This window comes from Aquarana catesbeiana, linkage group LG07 (assembly GCF_042186555.1).
Source record: "Aquarana catesbeiana isolate 2022-GZ linkage group LG07, ASM4218655v1, whole genome shotgun sequence".
NCBI classification, from domain to species: Eukaryota; Metazoa; Chordata; class Amphibia; order Anura; family Ranidae; genus Aquarana; species Aquarana catesbeiana.
Window position 1 is genome coordinate 192539243 of NC_133330.1, and position 27066 is coordinate 192566308.

At 43.2% G+C, this 27066-nt stretch overlaps 2 protein-coding genes across 2 annotated transcripts in view; one reads left to right on the forward strand and one right to left on the reverse strand.

Moving 5' to 3' along the window:
• Nucleotides 1–18437, reverse strand: part of HENMT1 (HEN methyltransferase 1) — a 196429-nt gene extending 177992 nt beyond the window's left edge. Inside the window, exon 1 of the mRNA XM_073592928.1 lies at nucleotides 18394–18437. The gene's annotated coding sequence lies outside the window, so the exon portion shown is untranslated. The remainder of the gene's footprint in view (nucleotides 1–18393) is intronic.
• Nucleotides 18438–18669: 232 nt separating this feature from the next.
• Nucleotides 18670–27066, forward strand: part of PRPF38B (pre-mRNA processing factor 38B) — a 42168-nt gene continuing 33771 nt past the window's right edge. The window contains exons 1-2 of the mRNA XM_073592927.1: nucleotides 18670–18973; nucleotides 25409–25477. Of these exons, the coding sequence (XP_073449028.1) occupies nucleotides 18734–18973; nucleotides 25409–25477 (309 nt within the window). The 5' untranslated portion in view covers nucleotides 18670–18733. The remainder of the gene's footprint in view (nucleotides 18974–25408; nucleotides 25478–27066) is intronic.

Sequence of the window (27066 nt, forward strand, 5' to 3'; positions counted from 1 at the left end):
GGAACTTCAGAGAAGAGGAGGCCCCATACAGAAGCCAAAATGTGTGCATGAGTACAACCTATACATGGGGGGGGTGGATATGAACGACCAGATGATGCAGCCCTACTTGGCCATCAGGAGATCACTATTTTGGTACAAGAAAGTCGCCATTTATTTGATGCAACTTGCCCTATTTAATTCCTATATCATTTTTTCTAAGTGCACCCAAAGTTCCCTACCCTATCTAAAATTCCAAGAAGAAGTTTTCACAGCCCTTCTCTATCCCCAAGGCCAAGCCCCTCAACTAATTCGCTCCGATGCGTTAGCCAGACTCCATGAAACGCACTTTCCCGAAATCCTCCCTCTTACCCAAACAGGTCGCAAACCCCCAAAAAAATGTAGTGTATGTGCAAGTAGAGGAATTCGCCGTGACACCCGATACTACTGTCCCCAATGTCCCTCCCAGCCAGGGCTCTGTATTGGAACGTGCTATCAGAGCTATCATACTTCACTACACTATTAGTACAGTGAAGATGATTTTTTTCCACTATCTGCCATTTCTGTGAATGACCCGGACTGTTAACGACTATGCCTCTGCCAAACATCTTTCTGCCTTCAACGTGAATTGACCCGGACTGTTAAATGACCATGATTTTTGCCTGCCTCCTGAACTGATCATTTGCCCTGCCACTGTACAGCACAGGGGTCTCACCATATGTGAGGGGCTCCAGAAAAGGTTTTCCGAGTGGAGAAAACATTTTTCTCCGGGTTTTTAGTTTTCTCGGATTAGGGTCTGGAGACTCGGAGGCTTCGTAGAGATTTGGGTGGGAAGAAGCCTCTACCCCTGTCCTCAGGTCTTACCTGACCAAGGCCCAATGTACAAAGTGCTGCCTGCTGCCACCTGAACTGGCCATGCCTTTGCCTGCCACATGATCTTGCCATGCATTTGCCTGCCACCTGGACTGGCCATGCCTATGCCTGTTACCTGAACTGCCTGCTAAACCTTGGACTGTACTGAACCATGTTCATACTTTTCCATATCTGTCTGCTGCCTGGACAATTCCTGGACATTTCCTTTGGCTGTCTGGACAAATGCTTTGGCTGCTCTGGAACGGTATTCCTGCCTGCTAAAACCACAGGTGAGCTTTTTTTTTTTACCTTTTGCTCAGCAGAATGTATTTTGGGGTGTAATTCTTGGTGTGTACATGCTATGTGTTGGAAGCCTGGAGGTGCTACTTGCATGTTGGGCCTCTGTATGTGGCCAGGTAGTGGAAAAGTCTCACACATGGGGTATCGCCACACTCAGGACGAGTAGCAGAATGTATTTTGGGGTGTCATTTTGGCTATGTACATGCTATGTGTTAGAAAGATTTTCTAAATTGACAACTTTGTGAGAAAAAAAAATAGGTTTTCATTTTCTTTCCACATTTTCCAAAAACTTGTGGAAAGAAATTACATGTTCAAAAGACTCAGTATGCCTCATAGAATATATATTGGGTTGTTTTCTTTCCAAAACGGGGTCATTTTGTGGGTAATTCCATTGTCCTGGTGCTCCAGGGCCTTCAAAAATGTGATAGGTACTCAGGAAATGAAATGTGTAATTTATGCCTTTAGAACGCCTGATGATGCTATATGGATGTTGGGCCTCTGTATGTGGCCAGGCTGTGGAAAAGTCTCACACATGGGGTATCGCCATACTCAGGACGAATAGCAGAATGTATTTTGGGGTGTCATTTTGGCTATGTACATGCTATGTGTTAGAAAGATCTTCTAAAATTGACAACTTTGTGAGAAAAAAAATAGGTTTTCATTTTCTTTCCACATTTTCCAAAAACTTGTGGAAAGGAATGACATGTTCAAAAGACTCAGTATGCCTCATAGAATATACATTGGGTTGTTTTCTTGGCCAGGCTGTGGAAAAGTCTCAAACATGGGGTATCGCCATACTCAGGGTGAATAGCAGAATGTATTTTGGGGTGTAATTGCAATTATGCCTGCACTGTGTGTGAGAAATAACTTGTAAATATGACAATTTAGTGAGGAAAAAAAAAAAATCTATATTCCTTAATTTTCCAAAGCATTGTGGGGAAAAAATTTCAACTTCAAAAAATTCACTATGCCTCTTACTAAATACCTCAGACTGTCTTCTTTCCAAAAAGGGGTCTTTTGGGGGGTTATTGTACTGTCCTGACATTTTAGGGCCTCAAGAAATGAGATCAGTGCATTAGGCCATCAGTGCATTAGGATTCATACATTTTCAATAATGCGTAGCATGGCTTGTAGACTCTAACTTTCACACAAACCAATGATCATACAATTATCAGGATTTTTTTTACCAAAGACATGTGGTAGAATACATTTTTGCCTAAATTTTCGACAAAATTTAATTTTTTTGGTTTCTTTTAAAAGAGAAAGTAGAAAATTTTGGGGTTTTTTTTCAAAATATTTGCTCTTTTTTCGCTTATATCACAAAAAATAAAAAATTAAGTGGTGAATAAATACCACCAAAAGAAAGCTCTATTTGTGTGAACAAAATGATAAAAATTTCATTTGGGTACAGTGTAGCATGACTGAGTAATTGTCATTCAAAGTGAGAGAGCACTGAAAGCTGAAAATTGGTCTGGGAAGGAAGGGGGTGAAAGTGCCCAGTATTGAGGTGGTTAAGCAACTACTCAACATGTTAACCATGTCAAAACTTTAAGTATATACTTTGCCTAAGTCATACAAAACCTTAGCACTGTTCAGTACAGCCCAACTCTGACCAAAAAGTTGAAGTGGATGTAAACCCGATTCGTGAAATTTGACGATCTCTAGTGTTTTCTTATCTCTCACCAAAGCTCTAATTCCAATGTGTTTCTGCTGCTCGTTCTTCTGTTATCAGCATGATAACTTCTGACAGTTTCTCTGACAACCGAAATAAAACCAGCCTAAAATTTGTGTTGAGGGAATTTGCTATAAATAGATTAGCAGCGAGCTGGTCTATTCACAGCACAGCTCTGCACATTCCTTCCTTCCTTCCTTTGCCTATTTGTTTCCTCCAATCAGCTGTCTTGGCTGTATGCCAAGAATCCACTCCCAGTGCTGAACAGGAAGAAAAAAATCTCTAAAACAATGTGCACTTTCTAAAGAATATAGCAAGTTAAAGACAGCACATATACATGTAAAACTTATGTAGGGAAATTTGTTTAATCTCTTTGTATCATCTGAAGCTATTCAGTTCACTGGGTATATGTGAGGGTTTACATCTACTTTAACTACTTAACGATCGCGCTATATCACGTCTGGTTCCTCTCTCCCCTCTCTGTACAGATCGGTACAGAGTGGAAGAGATCAGATGCTGCTGCAGCCCTGTGGGCTGGATGTGTAGTACCCACAGCGCTGATTTGTGCCCACTTCAGCTACTCATCCATCCTCAGCCAGCCATCCATCCTCAGCAATACTCATCCATGCTCAGCCATTCATCTCTAATCAGCAATACTCATCCATCCATCCATGCTCAGCCATCCATCCACCCCCATCCATACCCAGCCACCCCATCCGTACTCAGCCGTACCCAGCCATCCCCATTTCATGCTCAGTCATCCCATCCATACTCAGCCACCCCCATTCATTCTCATCCATGCCACTAAAGGCCTCGACAAAAGTGTAATAGGTAGTTCAAATTAGATTTGACATTTATGCCCTAGAACACCTGATGGCACTCCCTGCATGTTAGGCCTCTCTAGTGGCCAGGCTGTGTAAAAGACTCCCACATGTGGTATCGCCATACTTAGGAGGAGTAGGAGAACCTATTTTGGGGTGTAATTTTTGGTATGTGTTTTCATTTATTCATTTTTCATTTTATTTACACATTTTCCAGAAACTTGTAGAAGGGGGTCATTTGGGGGGGGGGCTTGTTAGGGTCTCCAGAAATGAGATAGGCCATCAGTACATCAGGTGTGATCAATTTTCAGAGATTGACACCATAGCTTATGGACTCTATAACTTTCACAAAGACCAAATAATATACACCGATTTGGGTTATTTTTACCAAAGAAACGTAGCAGTATAAATGTTGGACAAAATCTATGGAGAAAAATTACTAATTAGCAAAATTTTATAACGGAAACAAAAATGCATTTTTTTTTTTTTTAACAGAATTTTCGGTCTTTTTTCTTTTATAGCGCAAAAAATAAAAAACCCAGGTGATTAAATACCAACAAAAGAAAGCTCTATTTGTGTGAAAAAAGGACAAAAATTTCATATAGGTACAGTGTTGCATGACTAATTGTCATTCAAAAAGTTAGGAAGGGGGTTTAAGTGCCCAGTGGTCAAGTGGTTAAATAGACTTCTGTCATGTTTTTTTTTTGTAGACTATATCCCTAATGAGAAGGTTTCCCTTCACTTCCAGACAGGGATCCCTCCAGTGGGTGGGACAAAGACAATACAAACACACTTTGTTTAGTAAAACTGGGAAGTGTCAGAAACTCTGTCTTGCTCCCCATGTTTCTTGCCCTGCTATCACAGGGGCAGAAAGGAGGTAAAATCTTCCCGACAGTAACAAACACACAACAATAAAAACTTAAAGCGTAAATTCACCCAAACAGGGAAGTTCCACCCTAACTCTTCTGCCATCATTAGATTGGGTGGGGGGGAAATCAGGTACCTAATTTTGACAGATACCTGCTCCCACTTCCACTTGGATCGCCTAGGTGATGAGCAGAATTTCTCAACACCCCCTCCCAGAAGGCTGCAGTGGGACCATTCATGTAGCACAGTGCAACTTGCACATGCACAGTGGGCAGCTGGCTGTAAAGCTGCAAGGAGTCAGAGCCAGTTGCTCACAGTTAACATGCTGGCGCTAGCAACCGGAGATCAGTGAAGAAATCAGCCTGGGTGAGGACAGTGCTGGATGTGGGACAAGCGAGTGTGTGGGGCATCCTCAAAATGGAAGGCCTAAAACGCCGCCTATTAAATTCATGTCCAGCGCGACTTCAGCACAGCTTGCAAAATGACTTCTGTATAGAAGTCAATGCAAGCCGCTCTGAAGTCGCCCCAAACTAGTACAGAAACCTTTTTCTAAGTCGGAGTGACTTGAGTGCTGCTGGAACTGGGGAGTGACAGTTCATTGAGGGAACCACGAATGCCAACATGTACTGTGATATACTGAAGCCGAGCATGATCCCCCTCCCTTCTGGGCCGCATGGCAGTATTCCAACATGATAACTACCCCAAACACATCTCCAAGACGACCACTGCCTTGTTAAAGAAGCTGAGGTTGGGGGCGTGGCTGGAATGTGAGCCAGGGAATATGTGTGCCTTCAGAGCTCCATGCAGATCTGTTCAATAAACCCTGATTACCAACTAGTTTTTCACCGTAAAGGTGTCTCTCTGCTCTTCCGAGCATCCTGGATCTCCCATCACAGCAATCATGTCTGCCAAAGGCCAGGGAAAGGCACAAAAGGACTCAAAGCCCCAGCGCGCTGGGAAGGGGTGGGCCGCAAATTCTCCAGGCGCCATCTTAGCAATGCACTTCCAGAGCGCAACGAGGACAGGGGACTGAGCAGAGCCTAGCAGCATTCTTTCCAGCCATGGAATCTCCTTCAAAGCAGGACGCGCCTTCATCTCCCACGTTAGTAGAGGCAGCCCCAGACTCCATAATGGTGGCCATTGAGGGCTTCAAGACCATGCTGATGGTCCGTGTAGAACACCTGGCGTCTGAATGCACCTTGATCCGCCATGATCTAGACAAAATAAGAGGAAGGCTTTCGGAGGCTGAGGGCCTGATTAGCACAGTGGAAGATCAGCAAGGATCTCAGTCCTCACGAATTGCAGATCTGCAGTCACTGGTGAGTTCATTGGTCGATAAAGTGGACAATGCAGAGAATAGACAAAGGCGCAATAACATTCATGTGGTGGGCGGTGGTATCCCTTGGTATGGCTAAAGCCTTTTATTCTATGGACTGGAGTTATATGTCTGTAGTGCTATGACATATGGGATTTGGGGTTGTTTTTCTGACATGGATCTCCTAGACCCAAGGCGGCTATAAAGATTGGCGCGTTGGTTTCCCCTCAGTTTGCAGTGGGTAGGGGAACGCATCAGGGTGCCCTCTTTCACCATCCTTATTTGCTCTAGCGATTGAAGATGGGGGCTATTGCTTTGCGAAGCTCACAGGAAGTGAGGGCGTTGGAGGTAGGAAGCATCCGTGAATGCACTGCCCTGTACACAGACGACGACATGCTTCGCTTTTTACAAGATCCAGGACCATCTCTAGAGGCAGTGTTCGAGATCTTATGTAATTTTGCCCGGTTCTCAGGGCTACGAGTGAATTGGGAAAAATCCAATGTAATGGCCATTGATGTGGGTGCCCAGGCTCTAGCAACCAAAATAGTCCCCATATCTTGGGTATCTGAATTTAAATACCTCAGCGTTCGTATATCTCCCAAAGTAGGCGATTTTATGACATTTAATTTACTCCCACTTATGGCCAAGGTAAAAATACAGTTGGATGCGTGGAGACATCTGCCACGCTCCGTGATTGAAAGGGTAAACCTTCTCAAAATGAAAATTCTAGCGGTATTCTTGTACTTTCTATGGAATTACCCAATCTGGGTCCCCTGCTCGTTCTTTAGGTGTTTGAACAGCCTGTTTGGCTCCTTCCTGTGGTCCACATCACATCTAGGACTAGTCTCCTTTGGGACAGGGTGGACTGGCTTTACCGGGACCTTTTCAAATATTTTATAGCGGGGCAAAGGGTAGTTGCTAGGCGATGGCTATTAAGAGATGATGGGGATGCGGCAACAGTGCTGGAGGCAGCCCTTATGGGATCCTACGGGAGTCTGTATTATCTGGTATATAGGGGTCCCAAGCATCGTCCTCTTTGACTGGCTCGATGGGCGTCACTGTTTACGCATGGGATAGGGCAACGGTGTTGATTCAATCCGCTACTGGGGTGTAGTCACCGGACACCCACTTGTGGTTTAACCCCAGACTTCCCCATTTGGGTGTGATACCGGAGCCAATCATCTGGCCCCAAATGGACACCAAACAATTGAAAAATATAATGGGGAAGGAAAACTACTTACTTTCGATCAACTTAAAGATAAGCACAGTTTGCCAAACTGGTATCTCTTCTCGATCTTCAGCTGAGGCATGCATTCATGACAGTTTGGTTCAGATACATTGGAGCTTGGGTCCTCCCCTCTGGAACTATCATGTAATGAATCCCTGCAAAAATCATTGTCGAAAGTATATAAAAAATTGTTTGTGGAAAGGCCAAAAATGCTCAGCAAGTGTAGGGACACATGGAGCTCTTTAATACCTGAATTTCAGGGGGATGAGTGGGACGATATGTGGGATCACTCGTTCGGGGCTCTGGTGTCGGCTCATGATAGGCTTATCCAATTTAAACTACTACATAGGGTTTACTATACCCCAGCAAGGATAGCCAGTATTTACAGCACTGGTGCCGCAGAATGCTGGCGCTGTACTACTAATCCTGCTGATTTTGACCATATAATCTGGCACTCCTGGCCGATACAAGAGTTCTGGACGGGGGTTACTCATACAATTTAGAGCTTGCTGTCCCTTCCCAATCCCTCTGATAATCTCTGTCTGTTTGCTGGGCCTAGTGGAGGAGGTGGCACGGCATAGGGCCCAAAGAACCATGATATCCCTTTCTCTATTCTATGCACGTAAAGCCATCTTGCTATGCTGGAAAAAGCCTGAACCCCCCCCAGTGTCTTACTGGAAGGATTGTTAATAAAGCATTACCCTTCTACAAAGCAATCTTTCTAGGCAGGGGTTGTCCCAAAAACTTTGAGAAGGTGTGGCAGTGCTGGCTTGCTGCCAATGATACCCTGACCTAACTGTCCAAGAAAGGGATTATTGCAGTATAGGCCTATTTGGAAACTAGGTGAACTGGAATTTTAAATGTGACCAAGAAGGTGTCTGATTACTTGAGAAGCCAGTGTATAATATACTATTCTAGTAAAAGGATGATTTGTTGGTAGGGCTACTAGCTCAGATCATGCTCCTGCACTTTATGGAATGTTGCACAGGGAAGTGGGAGGGGGGGTGATGGGATGGGATGTTTTGTATGGGTTTGTACTGTATGTGTTGCTTAAAATGTTAAATAAAAATAATTTTCCAAAAAAAAAGAAGCGGAGGTTAAAAGGTGATGGAGTGGCCAAGCATGTCTCCAGACCTAAACCCTATTGAGCATCTGTGGGGCATCCTCAAACGGAAGGTGGAGGAGCGCAAGGTCTCTAACACCCACCAGCTCTGTGATGTCATCATGGAGAAGTGGAAGAGGACTCCAGTGGCAACCTGTGAAGAACTCCATGCCCAAGAGGGTTAAGGCAGTGCTGGAAAATAATGGTGGCCACACATAATATTGACACTTTGGGCCCAATTTGGACATATTCACTTAGGAGTGTACTCACTTTTGTTGCCAGTGGTTTAGACATTAATGGCCGTGTGTTGAATTGTTTTGAGGGAAAAGCAAATTTACACTGTTATACAAGCTGTACACTCACTACTTTACATTGTAGCAAAGTGTCATTTCTTCTGTGTTGTCATATGAAAAGATATAAAATATTTACAAAAATGTGTATACTGTATCTGTCAATATAAGTATGTGAGATACAGCCCAGGAGGACAGCAGTAACTGGTACTGAACCTCTCTTATAAGCATTTAAGAATACAGCTAACACTTTATAAGCAGTTACAGCCACATTATATTTCCATTTGGGATAAAGGTTTTACATAAATAATTGTAATAAATAATTCTAAGCAACCCTGTCAGTGGTAAATGGTTTGTCTCAACCCTGTATCTGCTACGTCTGCAGAACAGCTAGTTCTGTTGAAAATCAACAGACTTACCGGCCAGATCTCAAAGTGAAAATAAAGGAAAGAAAGCCTAAAAAAAAAAAAAAAAAAACACAACACGAATGTAGCCATCACATCTAAGAATTGGTAAGCTGCAGTATAATAAATGTTTACGTTTGGTTTAATACTGCTTTACATGTGCTCTTTTTGAGCAATGAGGTGTACAGGCGGTCCCCTAGTTACAAACATCTGACTCCTACTTACAAACAGAGGGAAACAACAGGAAGTGAGAGGAAATCTACCCCTAGGAAGGGAAATTTACTCCTGTAAGAGCTATTATGGGGAAAAGGTGTCTCCACTGATGCTTTATCACCAAGGCTTGGTGTTGCAACATTTGCAATTAACACATGCATTGTCTGCCTTAAATAACTGGAACATATATGATGGCATAATATAAAAGTAAAAAAAACAAAAACAAGAAGGATGGATCTAAAAACACAGAAAGTCTGTTTTGTATACATAAAGCAATCTATACACTTCCTAATGTGCTGCACAGAGAACAGAATTTTGCACAAAGGGGGGGGGGGGAAATCCCAGCTTTTTGCACTGATAGCTATTTAGAGCTAATGCTGGTTACCTTATCAGTACAGGCAGCCCCCAGCTTACAAACATCCAACTCATACTTACAAACGGAGGGAGACAACAGGAAGCGAGAGGAAATCTACCCCTAGGAAGGGAAATTCACTCCTGTAATGCCCCGTACACACGGTCGGATTTTCCGATGGAAAATGTCCGATCGGAGCGTGTTGTCGGAAATTCCGAAGGTGTGTGGGCTCCATCGGACATTTTCCATCGGATTTTCCGACACACAAAGTTGGAGAGCAGGAGATAAAATTTTCCGACAACAAAATCCGTGTACACAAATCCGACGGACAAAGTGCCATGCATGCTCAGAATAAATAAAGAGATGAAAGCTATTGGCCACTGCCCCGTTTATAGTCCCGACGTACATGTTTTACGTCACCGCGTTTAAAACGATCGGATTTTCTGACAACTTTGTGTGACCGTGTGTATGCAAGACAAGTTTGAGCCAACATCCGTCGGAGAAAATCCTAGGATTTTGTTGTCGGAATGTCCGAACAAAGTCCGACCGTGTGTACGGGGAATAAGAGTTATTATGGGGGAAAGGAGTCTCCACTGAAGCTTTATCACCAAGCCTTGTATCTACAACCCAAAAATGTTAAAATCCAATTGTCACAGGGACAGAAAGTGAGGTGAAATCTTCTGAACAGGGGCACAGACAGCAAAACAAATGTTACAGGGGTGTTAACCCTTCCCTATGCTATCCAAAAAGCTTAAAAAGTTTGTTTTGGTTAACGACTTCAGCCCCGGAAGGATTTACCCCCTTCCTGACCAGAGCACTTTTTGCGATACGGCACTGCGTCACTTTAAATGACAATTGCGCGGTCGTGCGACGTTGCACCCAACCAAAATTGACGTCCTTTTTTTCCCCACAAATTGAGCTTTCTTGTGGTATTTGATCACCTCTGCGGGGTTTTTTGTGCTATAAACAAAGAAATAGCGCCCATTTTGAAAAAAACGAAAAATCAAAGAGGGAACCGGCGGGGGGGGATTCAGGACGGCCTCTGGTCTATTTTTACTTGGAGTCCTGTTTTCATTAGGACGTTCTAAGGGCGATGCTTTCCTGAGAGAAGATGAGTTGGTGCCACAGCGCCCATGTCTCTATATTTTTCTTGTTGTTGTCTCGCAGTGAGCACCAAGTCCTCCATTCTGCTAATGTCCTCTACTCTCTGGATCCAACTAGCTATCGTTGGTGGGGCCTGGTTTTTCCAGCGGGATGCAAGATTTTGCGGCGTTTAACAAGTGGCGTATAATAGATTGTTTGTATCTCTTAATTGATATTGTGTTTACGTGTAGTAGGAAGAATGCCGGGTCATCTGGTATGTTGTATTTCGTAAATTTCGGAATAGTTGTTTTGACTGTGAACCAGTAATGGGACAGCTTCGGACAAGAGCAGAATACATGCAACAGCGTACCCCTGTCGCCCTGGCACCTCCAGCAGGTAGTAGGTGTGCAGGATGTGTGCGAACAGCAATTTTTATCGTGACTGCGACATTATGGCAGACACATCAGACACTTTCTGTGCGATTTTGGGACCATTCACATTTATACAGCAATCGATGCAATTAAAAATGCATTTACTGTGTAAATGTGACTGCCAGTGAAGGTGTTAACCACTAGGTGGCACTGTAGGGGTTAAGTGTGTCCTAGGGAGTGATTCTAACTGTGGGGGGAGGGGCTGTGTGTGACACATCACTGATCACTGCTCCCGATTACAGGGAGCAGTGATCAGTGACAGAATCATTAAGCAAAACGGGGAGATGCTTGTTTACATTAGCACGTCCCCGTTCTTCCTCACCGTGAGATGATTGCGGGATCACAGTCACGGAGCTCCCGGCGGGCACGCCCGCAAGCCGCCTCTTAAAGGGCAACGTACGGGTACATTAATCTGCCTGTACGTGCCCTTCTGCCGCAGTATATCTGCGTGAAGTGGTCGGGAAGCGGCTAGAGCTACACTTAAAAAATGTACCTGTTCTGACTTACAAATAGGGCTGGGAAATTTTCCCCCAAAAAAAAAAAAAAACTCAATTCACGATTCAAATCAAGTTTTTTTTTTTTTTTTCACCGCGCCGGTCCTGGGGAGCTGCGGGCAGGAGTTTTTAGGCGAGGGCCGCGGACTAGGCCTAGTCCGCGGCGTCCGGCCTCGCGGACTAGGCCGAAGCAGCGGCCTCACCTAAAAACTCCTGCCCGCAGCTCCCCAGGACCGGCGCGGTGAAAAAAAAAAAAAAAAAAAAAAAAAAAAAAAAAAGAATCGATTTGCTTAAATTTTGAATCGATTTGACCTCTCAACTCGATTCAAGATTTAAATCGATTTTTTCCCCAGACCTACTTACAAACAAATTCAACTTAAGAACAAACCTACAGACCCCATCTTGTTTGTAACCCGGGGACCGCCTGTACTGGTAATTGAAAAAAACTCATATGCTTCAAAACATCCACCGTGCTTTACCTATTACCCTTAATTCATAGTCTGGAAGCCATTTGGAGTGCATCTAGAAATGTAGTCTTTGGCCACACATACACGTTAACACTTGTTATTTGTGGTTAACATGTATTGCATAAAAACAGCCCTTTAATTTGAATGTACTGCCTATAATGCACCATTTTTGTAATACGGTGTGTTAGGAGGAGTTGTGGTGCACTGCATACCTATTGCATGTTGCAGACAGGCTTCAGCTTGTATAACAGCAGTGTGACCAGCAAGCTGTGACAAAGCAATATAAAAGCTTTTACCTCAATACTGGGCACTTTCACCCCCTTTCTTCCTAGACCAATTTACAGCTTTCAGCTCTGTCGCACTTTGAATGAGAATTGCACGGTCATGCAACACTGTACCCATATGAAATTTTTTATCATTTTTTTCACACAAATGGCTTTCTTTTGGTGGTATTTGATCACCACGGGTTTTCATTTTTTACGCTACAAATGAAAAAAGACCGAAAATTTTCAAAAAAAAAAAAAAAAAAAAAAAAAAGCATTATTCTTAGTTTCTGTTATAAAATTTAGCAAATAAGTAATTTTACTTCATAAATTTTGACCAAAAATTATGCTGCTACATTGCTTTGGTAAAAATAACCCAAATCATGTATATGTATATTATTTGGTCTGTGTGAAAGTTATAGCGTCCACAAGCTAGCAATGGCAGATGTTGATCAGCCACCGGCGGTGATGGGGGTTGTGATGGGGGACGAACAGATGTTTTGTGCACTGTGACAGATGTGATGGGGCAGACAGATGTTTTGTGCACTGACAGATGTTTTATAGGGACACTGGTGCTTGGTGTACTGTTTGTAGGGGGATCTGTGACAGCTCTATAAAATCAACCGTACACAGAGAGCTGTCACAGGGCTGCAGATCCCCCCCCCCCCCATTACATATATTGTGACGGCTGTGACTGGACACAGCCGTCATGTGAGCGGGAGGGCCAATCACAACGATCACAGGATTGAGCTGCGGCGTGGCCTCGGGGCTGCGCTGCGAGTACTACTTCTGAGAACGTTCCTGAACATCCACTCAGAGCGAGGAAAGGACCACCTGGCTGTTTAAGTACAGTGGCCGGGTGGGAAGTGGTTAAATGATAAATTCACATTTTGACAAAAAAATAATAAATGCACTTTTTTTTAATTTTTTTATGTAGGAGCCTGTAAGGCAATGCACCAGCGATCAGCAGATCGCTGATGCCATACAGGTCTCCTGCAGATCTGTCTACAGCATGTTTTGCTTGCTTGTACCTCATCTGAGGAAGCCGATACATTATGACAAGAAGACTCAACGAACTACCACGGCGCACAGTCTAAATAAATTAAAAAAAAAGTTTAAAGTCCTATAGCTTCTGACTTTTAATAAATGGACACTTACATGTCCAAGGATCTGGCACTGTCCTCATCCAGGCTAGTCCATCATTAGCCTCTGGGTTCCCCATGCAGGCATCCTAACTGTGGACAGCCGGCTGCCCACTGCGCTATGGTGAATGATTCCGCAATCTTCTGGTACCTGTGATGTGTCCCAGAAGACAGTATGGAGGGAGGGGGTGGGAAAAAGAACTTTCACTTCTTGGATCACCTAGGCGGTCGGAGCGGGTATCTGTCAAAATCAGGTAACCGCCCCCTCCAAAATTACAAAATTATATGCCATGTTGGGGGTGGGGGGGGTGGGGGGTGGTCTTATAGCAGAACTTCCCCTTTTGGGCGGAGCTTCGCTTTAAGTAAGTGAAAGGCAAGCTTTCAAAAAGCTTCAAGAAGTGCTGAAGCCTGCTAGCAGATTGTTTAATCACTTAAAGAGTATAAAGCGTAACTCCACTTTTGTTGAGAAAAAAAACATTCCCCTCTGGGTGATCTATGTACATTACAAGGATTATAACAAACTTTGCAGATTCCTACATTTTGTTATTCTGAAGAAATCCAAGTGTGTTTGTCTATGCCTATGTGCACAAGTGAGTCTAAAGGGAGTGGTTTCATAATTATCAACCAGTTGCAGCACCTGCAAAGCTCTAATGAGGAAAATTGCAGGGCCTGAATCCCTTTAGATGTGTTTTCCTATTGGGAGTATCTCACCAAAAATGACAATTTTGTTGCAGGGGATGCCTGAAATCTGACTTGTATCTTTGGGTAGACTTCTGGGAAAATCAGCGAGTCGTTCTGTACACATTCCAGGTAGCCATATTGCATTGCATTTCACAGAAAATTACAGAGCTGCATATTGAACAGGAAATTTTCAATAACAATTACAATATGACTTGTGTCGCAATTGTATATGATACAAATTGATTTTTTGATAAGTTTTATTTATTATTTAAGGTACTTCTATAGCGCCGTCAATTTACGCAGCGCTTTACATATACATTGTGCATTCACATCAGTCCCTACCCTCAGGGAGCTTACAATCTAAGGTCCCTAACTCACATTCATATACTGGGGCGAATTTAGACAGAAGCCAATTAAAGCGGGGTTCCACTCAAATTTTTAACTTAATCTTACCCCCTTCAGTTAATTGCATAGATGTTCAAATGCCACACGGAAAAAATTTTATCGCTGTAATTACCTTTATATTGTACTTTATTGTGGCACTTCCTGTCTCTCCTCCCATGGGAGTAGGCGTGTTTATTGCCTTTCCCTGGCGCCGCACTGTCTCCTGGGAGCTTAGGCTTCCCAAGATTCAGTGCGGAAACAATGATCATGCATGTGAACAAGCTGTGAATGAACAGCATTCACCGCATCCCGGAAATCAATGCTTGTGGGCTTCACATGCCCACAAACAAGATGGAAACAACCAGCATCACATTTTTTTAAGTTATTTGTCAGTACGAAAACAGACAGAGGCGGAAATATTACACCCAAACTGAGTATTATTTTGGGATTAGCAAAGTGTCTCAATGACCGAAAAAAAAAAAAAAAAAAGGATTGGTCGCCGGACTCCCTTTTAACCTACCAGCATGTCTTTGGAGTGTGGGAAGAAACCGGAGTACCCGGCCCGGAGAAAACCTGGGAGAACATGCAAACTGCAGGCAGGTAGTGTCCTGGTTGGGATTCGAACCAGCGACCCTTTTTACTGCTAGGCGAAGATAAAAAATATTGTTTTAAATATTTTAAATTGTCACCTTTTTTTTGTTTATAGTGCAAAAAATAAAAACTGCAGGTGATCAAAAGCTCTAATTGTGGGGAAAAGGGACATAAATTTTATTTGGGTAGTGTTGCACGACTGAGCATTTGTCAGTAAAAAGGAACCGTGCCGTATCGCAAAAAATGACCTGGTCATGAAGGACAGTAAATCTTCCGGAGGTCAAGTGGTTGTTAAAGAGGTTGTAAACCTCCATTTTCAAGTTGTACCTATAGGCAAACCTACAATAAGGCTTACCTATTGGTACTGTAAATATCTCCTAAACATGCGCCATTTAGGAGATATTTACTGTGTACTGCACCGATCATGTTATCGGCGCATGCACTAACAAGTGCGATGGCTGGCGGCTCCCGCATACATACGCGGGAGTGATGTCCCGTGACTCTGGTCAGTCACAGAGCTGGAGTCAGCGGCCCTGGAAGGGAAGGGGCGAACATGGATGTGGCCTTCAGCGTTGACAGTGCGGGGTTCATTTGCAGGTGTCACATAATGTGCTAGTATGCGATGCATACTAGCACATTATGCTTTTACTTTGCAGGGAACAAAAGAGAAAGTAAAAACCATCAGAGTTTACTACTTCTTTAACCGCTTCAGCCCCGGAAGATTTTACCCCCTTCCTGACCAGAACGTTTTTTGCGATTCGGCACTGCGTCGCTTTAACTGACAATTGCGCGGTTGTGCGACGTGGCTCCCAAAAAAAATTGACGTCCTTTTTTTCCCCACAAATAGAGCTTTCTTTTGGTGGTATCTGATCGCCTCCGCGATTTTTATTTTTTGCGCTATAAACAATATAAGAGCGACAATTTTGAAAAAAAAAAAAAACGCATAATTTTTTACATTTTGCTATAATAAATATCCCCCCCAAAAATATATAAAAAAACATTTTTTTCCTCAGTTTAGGCTGATCGTATCCTTCTACATAGTTTTGGTAAAAAAAAAAAGATCGCAATAAGCGTTGATTGATTGGTTTGCGCAAAAGTTATAGCGTTTACTAAATAGGGGATAGTTTTATAGCATTTATATTAAAACATTTTTTTTTTACTAGTAATGACTCCTCGCTGCTCCCTCTCCCGATCTGACAGCTGCAGCAGGAGCCAAGCATCTCCCGCTGACGTCAGTCGGGAGGAGAGTCAAGACGTTAGCGGGGGGGGGGGGAGAGAAAAGAGCAGAGCAGCGAGGAGCCATGTGAGCACCGCTGTGAAATAAGGGAGTAATGGGCATATTTTTTTACAAAGCACAGACACTGGGGCATAGAACATTTTTTAACAGAGGGGATTTTATGTACTTTACACTGTTATTTCAGCAGCAGCAGCAGCAGGAGCGGGCAGGGGGGGTGGGGTGTCCTGACACAGAGCTGACAGACAGGGAGGGGGGAGAGCTGCAGATAGCTGCGGATGACGCAGGCACATAAACTGACCACGGTGTCAGGGCTCAGCAGCCATGATAACCTGTGGTCAGTTTACAGAGGGGAGGGCAGAACCAGGCAGGATCAGCCAGGTATTTCAGGTGTTACAGGGGGACAAATTACACAGCACAAGCATTGTGCTGTTTAACATGCTTTAAAGTTACAGGATACAATTTTTTTTTTTTTTTAGGGTTAAGTGCTTTAATGGCAGCCATCAGCACTCCCATTAGGATCTGTGTTCAAGATTTACAAACAGGAGTTGAATGGTACTTTAACCACTTGCCGACCAGCCGCCGCAGTTGTACTGCAGCAACATGGCTCGGCTGCGCGAATCGCCATTATGTTACGTCGCTCCCTCCGGTGCCCATTAGGGGTGCGCAGCTCGCCCCCGGAGCCGATGCGAGTGCCTAGCGGTCTCGATGACCGCCGGGGTCCCGCGATCGCTCGTAACACGGCGAGAACCGGGATCTCTGTGTATAAACACAGAGATCCCCGTTCTCTATGGGGAGAAGAGACAGATTGTCTGTTCATACAAAGAACACACTTGAGGGAACAGTGAATCCCTTGATCGCCCCCTAGTGTTAACCCCTTCACTGCCAGTGACATTTTTACAGTAATCAATGCATTTTTTTCTAGCACTGATCGCCATATAAATGCCAATGGTCCCAAAAATGTGTCAAAATTGTCTGATGTGTCTGCCATAATGTCGCAGTCACGATAAAAATCGCAGATCGCCGCCATTACTAGTAAAAAAAAAAAAAAAATTATATATATATATATATAAATATATATATATATATATATATATATATATATATATATATATAAAAAATTAAAAAAATGCTATAAATGTATTTATTGTATCTATTTTGTAGACACTTTAACTTTTGTGCAAACCAATCAATATACACTTATTGTGATTTTTTTTTTACCAAAAATATGTAGAAGAATACATATCGGCCTAAACTGAGGGAAAAAAAAAAATTTATATATTTTTGGGGGATATTTATTATAGCAAAAAGTTAAAAATAATGTGTTTTTTTTTAAATTGAGAATTTGTTACTCTTTGTTTATAGCGCAAAAAATTAAAAAACGCAGAGGCGCTCAAATACCACCAAAAGAAAGCTCTATTTGGGGGGGGGGGGGGGAGGATGTCAATTTTGTTTAGGTGCAACGTCGCACGACCGCACAATTGTCAGTTAGAGCGACGCAGTGCCGAATCACAAAAAGTGGAAAGGGGGTAAAATCTTCTGGGGCTGAAGCAGTTAAAAGCTTCAACAAAGCATGCTAAAATCTCTGCAAAGGTTTTGTCAAAGCTTGCTGTCCTGACTGGTCTTATACAAGCTGAAAGCGGGATTACGGCCTAAAAAAAAAAAAAAAAACACTGTAGCTGCTGACTTTAAGTAAGTACTTACCTGTCCTGGGTGCCCGCGATGTTGGCTGCCCCGTCCCTCGGCTCTCGGGTCCCAGCACCGCCATCCTAGGTAAGGGAAACAGGCAGTGGAGCCTTGCGGCTTCACTGCCAGTTTCCTGCAGCGCTCTGTGAATGGACCGTGGTGTTCTGGGAACACACACAGTTTCCAGAAGACAAACGGGGTCACTCACTGAGAAGCAGAAGACGCTGCGGGAAAAAAATACACAGCGCACTTTAAAAATCTGCAGAGACACAAAGAAAGATAGAATATAAAGGGAACCATTTTCCATGTGCATTTAGTGTAAAGCACAGCAGTGTGAACAGGCCTTAGGGTACCATTACGAAAAGTGTGACACGGGTTGTAAATACTCTTTTCATACGAAAAAGGGTTTCGGCTTTACAAATAGAATACAAACCACCACATAGCACATGTACACCACTTTCTAGAAAGTTCCTCACGAGAATTTCCGCGTTACCGATAAATATCTCACAAACAACGTTATAAGAGCACGCATGGTATTTACTTACACGGCTCACCGCTTACACAATTTATAAATAAAGATGTGTTCATCAAAAAAAAAAAAAAAAAAAAAAAAAAGTAGAAAAAAACAGGCACGCCCCAAACATTACGTAAGGAGCTGACCGAGGACATTCATTGGTTATGAAAAACACAATTGACGATTGGCCAGAGAAGGCAGGCGCTATGAGTTATTGGCAGTATCAAAAGCGATGATTAGTTGGCTCTGCCGGTCTGTTCTCTCTCTCTCTCTCTCTCTATTCTCCACCCTCCTCTCTCCTTTTGCCTCTCTCGCCTTACGTCACTTCCTTTACTCCGGTGAGGCGGCAGCCATATTTGCTTAGGTTTGAAATGGCGAATAACAGCGCGGCGGCCCTGGCCGGGACCCCGCAACCCACCCAGACGAGCGGCGGTGGGAGTAAGCCGGCGTCTTCAGGGAAGTCCGGGAATGTGCTGCCGCTGTGGGGCAACGAGAAGACTATGAACCTGAACCCTATGATCCTCACCAACATCTTGTCCTCTCCCTACTTCAAGGTGCAGCTGTACGAACTGAAGACGTACCACGAGGTGGTGGATGAAATCTACTTTAAGGTGAGAGCTTTAGTGGCGGGAGCGGCTCCGTGGGTGTGATTGGCGGTGATGTGTGCTGGGGCTCATTACACACCTCTTGGCTGAATGTTGGGGGACAAACATCAATTTAGCATCATGAATGAGCAGGAAGCCGTCATCACCGGGTCACTTTACCTCCTTCATGCCGGGAATGACGAGCTGCTGTGGTGGCCGGGGATTGTACACACACACACACACAGGCCTTTCATAAACTATACAATCAGATTGTGCAATCCCCCTTTAGATAGACAAAAACTTTAATATGACAAATCTAAAGGATCCATTCAATTTGTATCAAATCAGGAGGCCCGATTGCATTATATTATTGAGTTTAGATAAAACCAAACTAAACCCATCAATGTAATGGTATCAAAACACTGTTACATTCCTGGCATGCTGGGATTGAGAACTGTTGCATATGTTTGTGTGCTGAACTGTAAAGCCATCATATGGCTGGAGTCATAACTGATCACATGTGCAGCATCAGGGCAGTTGCAGATCAAACAGAAGCCAAGATGGCAGCTTCCTTTGCTGAAAAGGATTGGAGGGTTTAGTTCCACAAAGGACACTCAGATGGTATAGTTTATGGTAACCTTTTAGGCTAACTACACAGTCTCTGCAATCTCCTTTAGATCTACCATCATCTACGTAGTGCAAGATCCTGCCTAATTGGATACTAATTAAATGAATTATTTATATCTGTAAAGGAGATTGTACTATCAGATTGTAAAGCATATGGTAAGTTTTTTTAAAGCATATCTAAATTCAAGAACAAAAACTGATAGTAATTACAGCTTACTGATCCTTTGTGGTGGTTGCATTCTTTTCCTGTTTCATTGTGTTTTTTTTTTTTTTTTTTTTTTTTCCTTTATTTTCACATGCAATTAACACACCTCCTGTTCTAGGGTGACCACCATACTGAGCAGTGTTGTCACCCGAGTACAGGGTGCATTGGACCTACATAACGCCTGCCTTTCCTCCCTTCATTATCCAGGACAGGTTGGAGAGGTGATTGGCTATGTCCTCTACAGGAAACAAAAATCTGAGATTAAAGCGGAGTTTCACCCAAAAGTGGAACTTCCGCTCATCTGAGTCAGTATGTGTAGCTGCTGACTTTTAGTTTTTAATGGGGGGGGGTGGGTGGAACTCTTACCCTTCCCTGTACCTCAGTTGTTTTGGGTTTCCTGACCCTCCAGGAGTACATACTGCAAAGTTTTTCTTCTCTGGTTCTGGTAGCTGTATTTATTGGACCCCCTTGGTTCTCAGACTGGGTATGCCTGGTTTCTGTTTGCATTATATCAGAAGTTTCCCTGTTTTGTGCCTTTCTTTTCTATAACAGGGAGGTGTTTTTTGTAGTATACGGAGAGAACAGAGAACCATGCTAACTGATACCAGTCCAGAGGTAAAGAGAGCAAGAAATTCACAGCTCACAAGATTTCTGGCAAGAAGAACTGGTATTTTTTATTTTTAGGACAAACCTAAGCATGGCAGGCCACACGCGGTGCAAATTTCTTTCCTGCAACCACAGGTTGCAGGAAAGAAATTTGCTCGATGACCTCATCAACATAGACAGTGCTGACAGGGGGAATCCCTCCTGCCGTAGACTTACCCCGCTCGCCAGGAGAAGACAGTGATTATCGCTAGCGGCTATAGCAGACGCTTGCTATAATCGCAAGCAAATCTGGCGAGCTGGTTGTACCAGAGTTGATCAATCAACTTGGTACATTCTGCCTGCCCATTAACGGTTCGAATCTCGGCCGGTTCAGCAGATTTTAACAGTGTATGACCGCCCTAATTCTTGATAGACTATGGTGGACCAGAAAGAGTCTGCTCCTAATGTTAGGATTGGAAAGTCAGTTTACTACCTTCACCCGAATCTGAGCCAGGATGTGTTGTAAGCATTGCCCTATACACATGCAGCGCGCTGATGGGGGTGTGTTTGGTAGGCAGGGTTTTTTAACAGGAAGCCTTGATTAAAGAAAAAAAAATCATTGGGGCTCATTTTGTTAAAGTACAGCCATCATGAGAAAATATGAAAATTGCTGTCACTGACTTTTCCTGAAAATCTTTTTTCTTATTTCATTGCTGAGGCTTTGTCTCCAATAGTTCAATTTACAGACATGAGACCAGTATAGGGAAAAATTTCTAACTTTGATATTCATTTTCTTGGCATGACTTGTTAAAGCAGTACCAAATTCCACAAACACTTTAAACACTTGCCTCCCCTTACTCGTGCCAGCATCCTATCCTCTGCTTTTTTCAGAGGCCAGTGCTTTGGTTGTCACGATTGGCCAATCGGAAATGACGCAACGCCTGAGCATGGGAGTTCATTCATTTCATTGCTGGAGTGTGCAGAGAATGAATAGTGAGCTGCTTGTGAACAGCACAGTGTATCTTCTAAAGAAGATTGTGACAGGCTGGTAATGTGTTTTTGCAATAAAGAGCCTGCCCATTTTTTTTTTTTTTTTTTTAACTTTTTCTGCTTTAAAGTGGTTGTAAAGGCAGTCGGTTTCTATGCATTAAGATAAAAAGCTTTATATGTGCAGCAGCCCCCCTAACACTTACCTGAGGTCCCTCTCTGTCCGGCAATGTCCACGAGTGTCTCAGCCGTCCGAGATTCTCCTTCCTGATTGGCTGAGACACAGCCGTGGCGCCATTATCTGCTCTGTCAGCTAGCCAATTTGGGGACAGGCGGGGCCAGGTCAGGGCTCCATGTCTGAATAGACACATGGAGCTGTGACTCGGGTGCCAAGCTGCTTGCTCTGGGGACACTGAACAGGAGGGGGAGGGGCCAGGAAGAGGGATCTGGGCGGCTCTGTGCAAATCCACTGCAACAGAGCTCTCTCTCTTGGCTAACTGACTGACAGCCGCGGGAGCCAATGGTGCTACTGCTGTGTCTCAGCCAATCGGGAGGGGGAGTCCCAGATGGACGAAGGACTTGTGGACATCACTGGACAGAGATGGGGCCCAGATAAGTATTGGGGGGAGGAAGGGCGCTGCTGCACACAGGTTTTATTCTGAATGCATAGAATGCATTAAGATAAAAAAAAAACCTTCTGACTTTACAATCCCTTTAAAGACTTGTATAGGGATGCTGGAGCTGCCTCATGCAACCGCTCCATGCAAGTCTAAGGATTCAGGTCACAGAAGGGGCTAGTGCCATGGTGGATTACAAATACTGTAGGTGCTGACTTTTGATAAAAGGACACTCACCTGTCCAGGGTCCAGTGCTGTTCTCACCTGAACTCATTCTTCACCGGTCTTCAGGTCCCCTGGTGCTGGCATGTTCACTGCGCTTTGAGAGACCTGTGACTTGTCCAAGAAGGTTGCAGACTGGGGAGGAGGTGAACTTGTGGTGGATCTCCGCAGCGATCCAACCAGAAGTGGGAGCAGTTGCATGAAGTCTACAGTTTAAAGCCAAATGTTCATCATTGACTCCTTAGTACCATTTAGTTTACCTCTGGCAATGATTTAAGATGCTTCTTGCCAGTATCCTGTGACTGTGATTTTACTGTGAGCCTCTATGTCACGAATATGCAATTAGCGGACCTCCAGCTGTTGCAGAACTACAAGTCCCATAAAGCATAGCAAGACTCTGACAGCCACAAGCATGACACCCAGAAGCAGAGACGTGCAGAGATGGGACTTGTAGTTTTGCAACAGCTGGAGGTCCGCTAATTGCATATCCCTGCTCTATGTTAAAATTATCTGCTTCATAGGAAATTTAATGTATAAGAAACATGCAAAAACCGCTTCATGAATTATTAAAACTGAAGAATCTCAAAGGCGCTACAATTTTGACAGATTAATAATGACTACATTTGTGTCTTCTTTACAACAAAATGACTCATTTTTATTATTGATCATGAGGTGTATGACACCCACATCTAAGCAACAGATGGAAAACAACAGATCGGTTTCCATGGCACTAATAAAATACCATGTACTACATTCTTTATTTCCCAAAATGATTGCCTCTATATATCAGGGCATGTGTAAAGTTTTTAACCGCTTCAGCCCCGGAAGATCAGAACACTATTTGCGATTCGGCACTGCATCGCTTTAACTGACAATTGCGAGGTCGTGCGATGTTGCACCTAAACAAAATTGACGTCCTTTTTTTTTTCCCCACAAATAGAGCTTTCTTTTGGTGGTATTTGATCACCTCTGCGGTATAAACAAAAAAAAAAAAAAACAACAATTTTGAAAAAAACTCAATATTTTTTCCTTTTTTGCTATAATAAATATCCCCCAAAAATATATAAAAAAACAATTTTTTCCTCAGTTTAGGCCGATATGTATTCTTCTACATATTTTTGGTAAAAAAAAAAAAAAAAAATCGTAATAAACGTATATTGATTGGTTTGCACAAAAATTATAACTACAAAATGGGGGATAGTTTTATGGCATTGAGATAGACATATAGACACATTTTTGGGACCATTAGCATTTATACAACGATCAGTGCTATAAAAATGCACTGATTACTGTGTAAATGTCACTAGCAGGGAAGGGGTTAAAACTAGGGGGCGATCAAGGGGTTAATTGTGTTCTAACTGAAGGGGGGAGGGGACTGTGTAGGGGAGATGACAGATCGCTGTTCATACTCTGTATGAACAGATGATCAGTCTCTTCTCCCTTCAGGGAACTGGCAACTGTGTGTTTTACGCACACGGATCCCGGTTCTCGGTGTGTCACCAGCGAACGCGGGAGCCCGGCAGTGATCGTGACCGCTGGGAACTCGCATCGGCTCTAGGGGCGAGCAACGGGCATGCGCCCCTAGTGGCCACAGGGCGAAGCAATGTAACATAACGTTTCGCCCAGCCGTGCCATTCTGCCGCAGTGAAACTGCGGCGGCTGGTCGACAAGTGGTTAATGGGTATATGTGTAAAATAGATAAGCGTGATGTGTTAATGTGTATGTACAGCAAAAATTAATTGGATTAGATCAAAATGGTCACCTTTTCCAGAAAAAAAAATGAAAAGGTGAGTGAACACTGTAACCCTCCCCTTCCCTCAGTTTCCACCAGTACTTTCCTCCATGGGTGCTGAGTTGTTAGGTCGGACTCAGTGTCGTGGTCTGGAGATTTGAAATCCCGCTCTTCTCCCTCTTTTCTCTGTGCAGCACTTCAAGAACTTAATTGACAGAGCACTGCTCTGATCCATCCCGGCAGTGCTGCACAGAGAAAAGGGAGAAGAGCTGGGAGTTTAAATCCCTGGTTCACTGCTTAAGTGGCATGGGCTCTGATAGCTCAACACCCACAGATTTACATGCAGGTGGGCACTTGGATGAGGGATAGATGGGTGTACATTCACTCCAGTGTGAAAGCTTTCACACTGGAGTGGTGCGCTGACAGGACGCTAAAAAAAAGTCCTGCAAGCAGCATTTTTGAGGCACTGTAGGAGCGGTGTATACACCGCTCCTAAAGCACCCCCTGCCCATTGAAATCAATAGGCAACGCCGGCAAAGTGCTGCTGCAGTGGCGCTTTTAACCCTTTTTCAGCCGTTATCGGGGGTTAAAATCACCCCGCTAGCGGGCGAAAAGCGCAGCAAAAACGACGGTATAACGGCGCTTTACCGGCGATGCCTGGACGCTGCCAGTGTGAAAGTGCCCTTAACGTTTGATTTTTGGAGTGAATGAACTCTCCTGAACTCTGGGACAGTTCTATCGCCCCACACCTGGTACATGCAGCGCCAGGCAAGAGAAGGTGTTTTGTGGTTTGTTTTTTTTGGGGGGGGGGGGGGGGGTTTCCATATTCTGTGGGAAGACTTGAAAATTGCTGTTCATACGCTCTCCATCCAATCTGACAGAGCTTGAGCTATTTTGCAAAGCCGAATGGGCATAGACCAGAGAAAAACTCATATCGGTCGACCTCTAATTTACAGTAGTGATTATTTTGCTCTTTTTGTACTAATAAAGGGCTAATTTTAGTTTTTTTAACCCCATTATGTTACTGGCCGATTAATCGATTTATGAAAATAGTAATCGATTTAATTTCATAATCGATTAGTTGACGATTAGTTGTTTCGGCCCTATAGATTTCCTCACTTCCTGTTGTCTGCCTCCGTTTGTAAGTATGAGTTGGATGTTTGTAAGCTGGGGGCTGCCTGTACTGATAAGGTAACCAGCATAAGCTCTGAATAGCTATCAGTGCAAAATGCTGGGATTTGCCCCCCTCTGTAAGAAAATTCTGTTCTATATTCAGCACATTAGGAAATGTATAGATTGCTTTATGTATAAAAAAAGACTTTCTGTGCTTTTAGATCCATCCTTCGTCTTTTTCTTTTTTTTTTTTTTTTTTTTTTTTTTTTTTTTTTAACTTTTATATTATACCAACATATATGTTCCAGTTAATTAAGACAGACAATGCATGTGTTAATTGCAAATGTTGTAACACCAAGTATTTCCTCTGTTAGGTAACTCACGTCGAACCGTGGGAGAAGGGCAGTCGAAAAACTGCTGGGCAGACAGGGATGTGCGGAGGGGTAAGTACAAGTACGTGCCTCCTCATTTTGATTTAATTGCCTCCACGGTAAAGTTAATTTACAGAAGTTTTCTTTGGTGTCTTTTCTCCAGAAGGTTTTTTTTTTTTTTTGCCTTAAGGTAAAAAACTTCAGCCTTTTGAACCACTGTAAAGTGTATAATGTGACGCAAGCAATTTATTGCTCACACAGAAGTATTTTATTTATTAGTTATCATTTTTGGTTTGTACATAGAATGACTACTATACAATGGTGGGAGAAAGGGTCTTAATCTAACAAATTATTTAAAAAAAAAAAAACATCTTTAAAGTTTTCCTTGAATTTAAATAAATGTCAACAATGTTCAATATGGAAGGCCTGCTTATCCTATAGATACCCTACCTGGTTAACCACTTCAGCCCCGCTCACTGTATATATACGTCATTTTTTTGAAGATGGATATCTCGGTAACGGCAGCAGCTGCTGCCACAACCGAGATATCCATCTTTTCAGTGAGCGATTCTGTACACGATAATGGTGGTCTCAGCGGCGGGTTCGCCGCGAGATCACCGTTATCGGCGGCGGGAGAGGTGCCACCCCCCCTCCCGCCGCTCTCCCGCACCCTCCGCCGCTTACCGGAGCCGTCGGTAGCGGCGGAGGCGATCGGGTCCTTTCCCTGCTGAGGTATGGAGACAAGTGAGGCCAAGATGGCGCCTACCCGTCTCCATACCATGTGACGGCCGGAGCGACGTCATTACGACGGCTCCGCCCACTCTCTTAAAGGCACAAATTTTTTTAGTGTCATTTTTTTAAACGACTTTTTTTTTTTTTTTTTTTTTTTTTTTTTTTTTTTTTTTGCATTTTAGTCTAAATATGAGATCTGAGGACTTTTTGACCCCAGATCTCATATTTAAGAGGACCTGTCATGCTTTTTTCTATTACAAGGGATGTTTACATTCCTTGTAATAGGAATAAAAGTGATCCAATTTTTTTTTTTTTTTTTAAAAAACAGTGAAAAAAATAAATAAAATAAAATAAATAATAAAAAAAAAAAAAAAATTTTTTTAAAGCGCCCTGTCCCGACGAGCTCGCACACAGAAGCGAACACATACGTGAGTAGCGCCCGCATATGAAAACGGTGGTCAAACCACACACGTGAGGTATCGCCGCGACCGGTAGAGTGAGAGCAATAATTCTAGCCCTAGACCTCCTCTGTAACGCAAAACATGCAATCTGTAGAATTTTTTAAACGTCGCCTATGGAGATTTTTAAGGGTAAAAGTTTGACGCTATTCCACGAGCGGGCGCAATTTTGAAGCGTGACATGTTGGGTATCAATTTACTTGGCGTAACATTATATTTCACAATATAAAAAAAAATTGGGCTAACTTTACTGTTGTCTTATTTTTTTTTTCAAAAAAGTGAATTTTTTCCAAAAAAAGTGCGCTTAGAAGACCGCTGCGCAAATACGGTGCAAAAAAAAGTATTGCAATGACCGCTATTGTATTCTCTAGGATGTTAGAAAAAAAACAATATATAATGTTTGGGGGTTCTAAGTAATTTTCTAGCAAAAAAACCTGTTTTAAACTTGTAAACACCTAAAATCCAAAACGA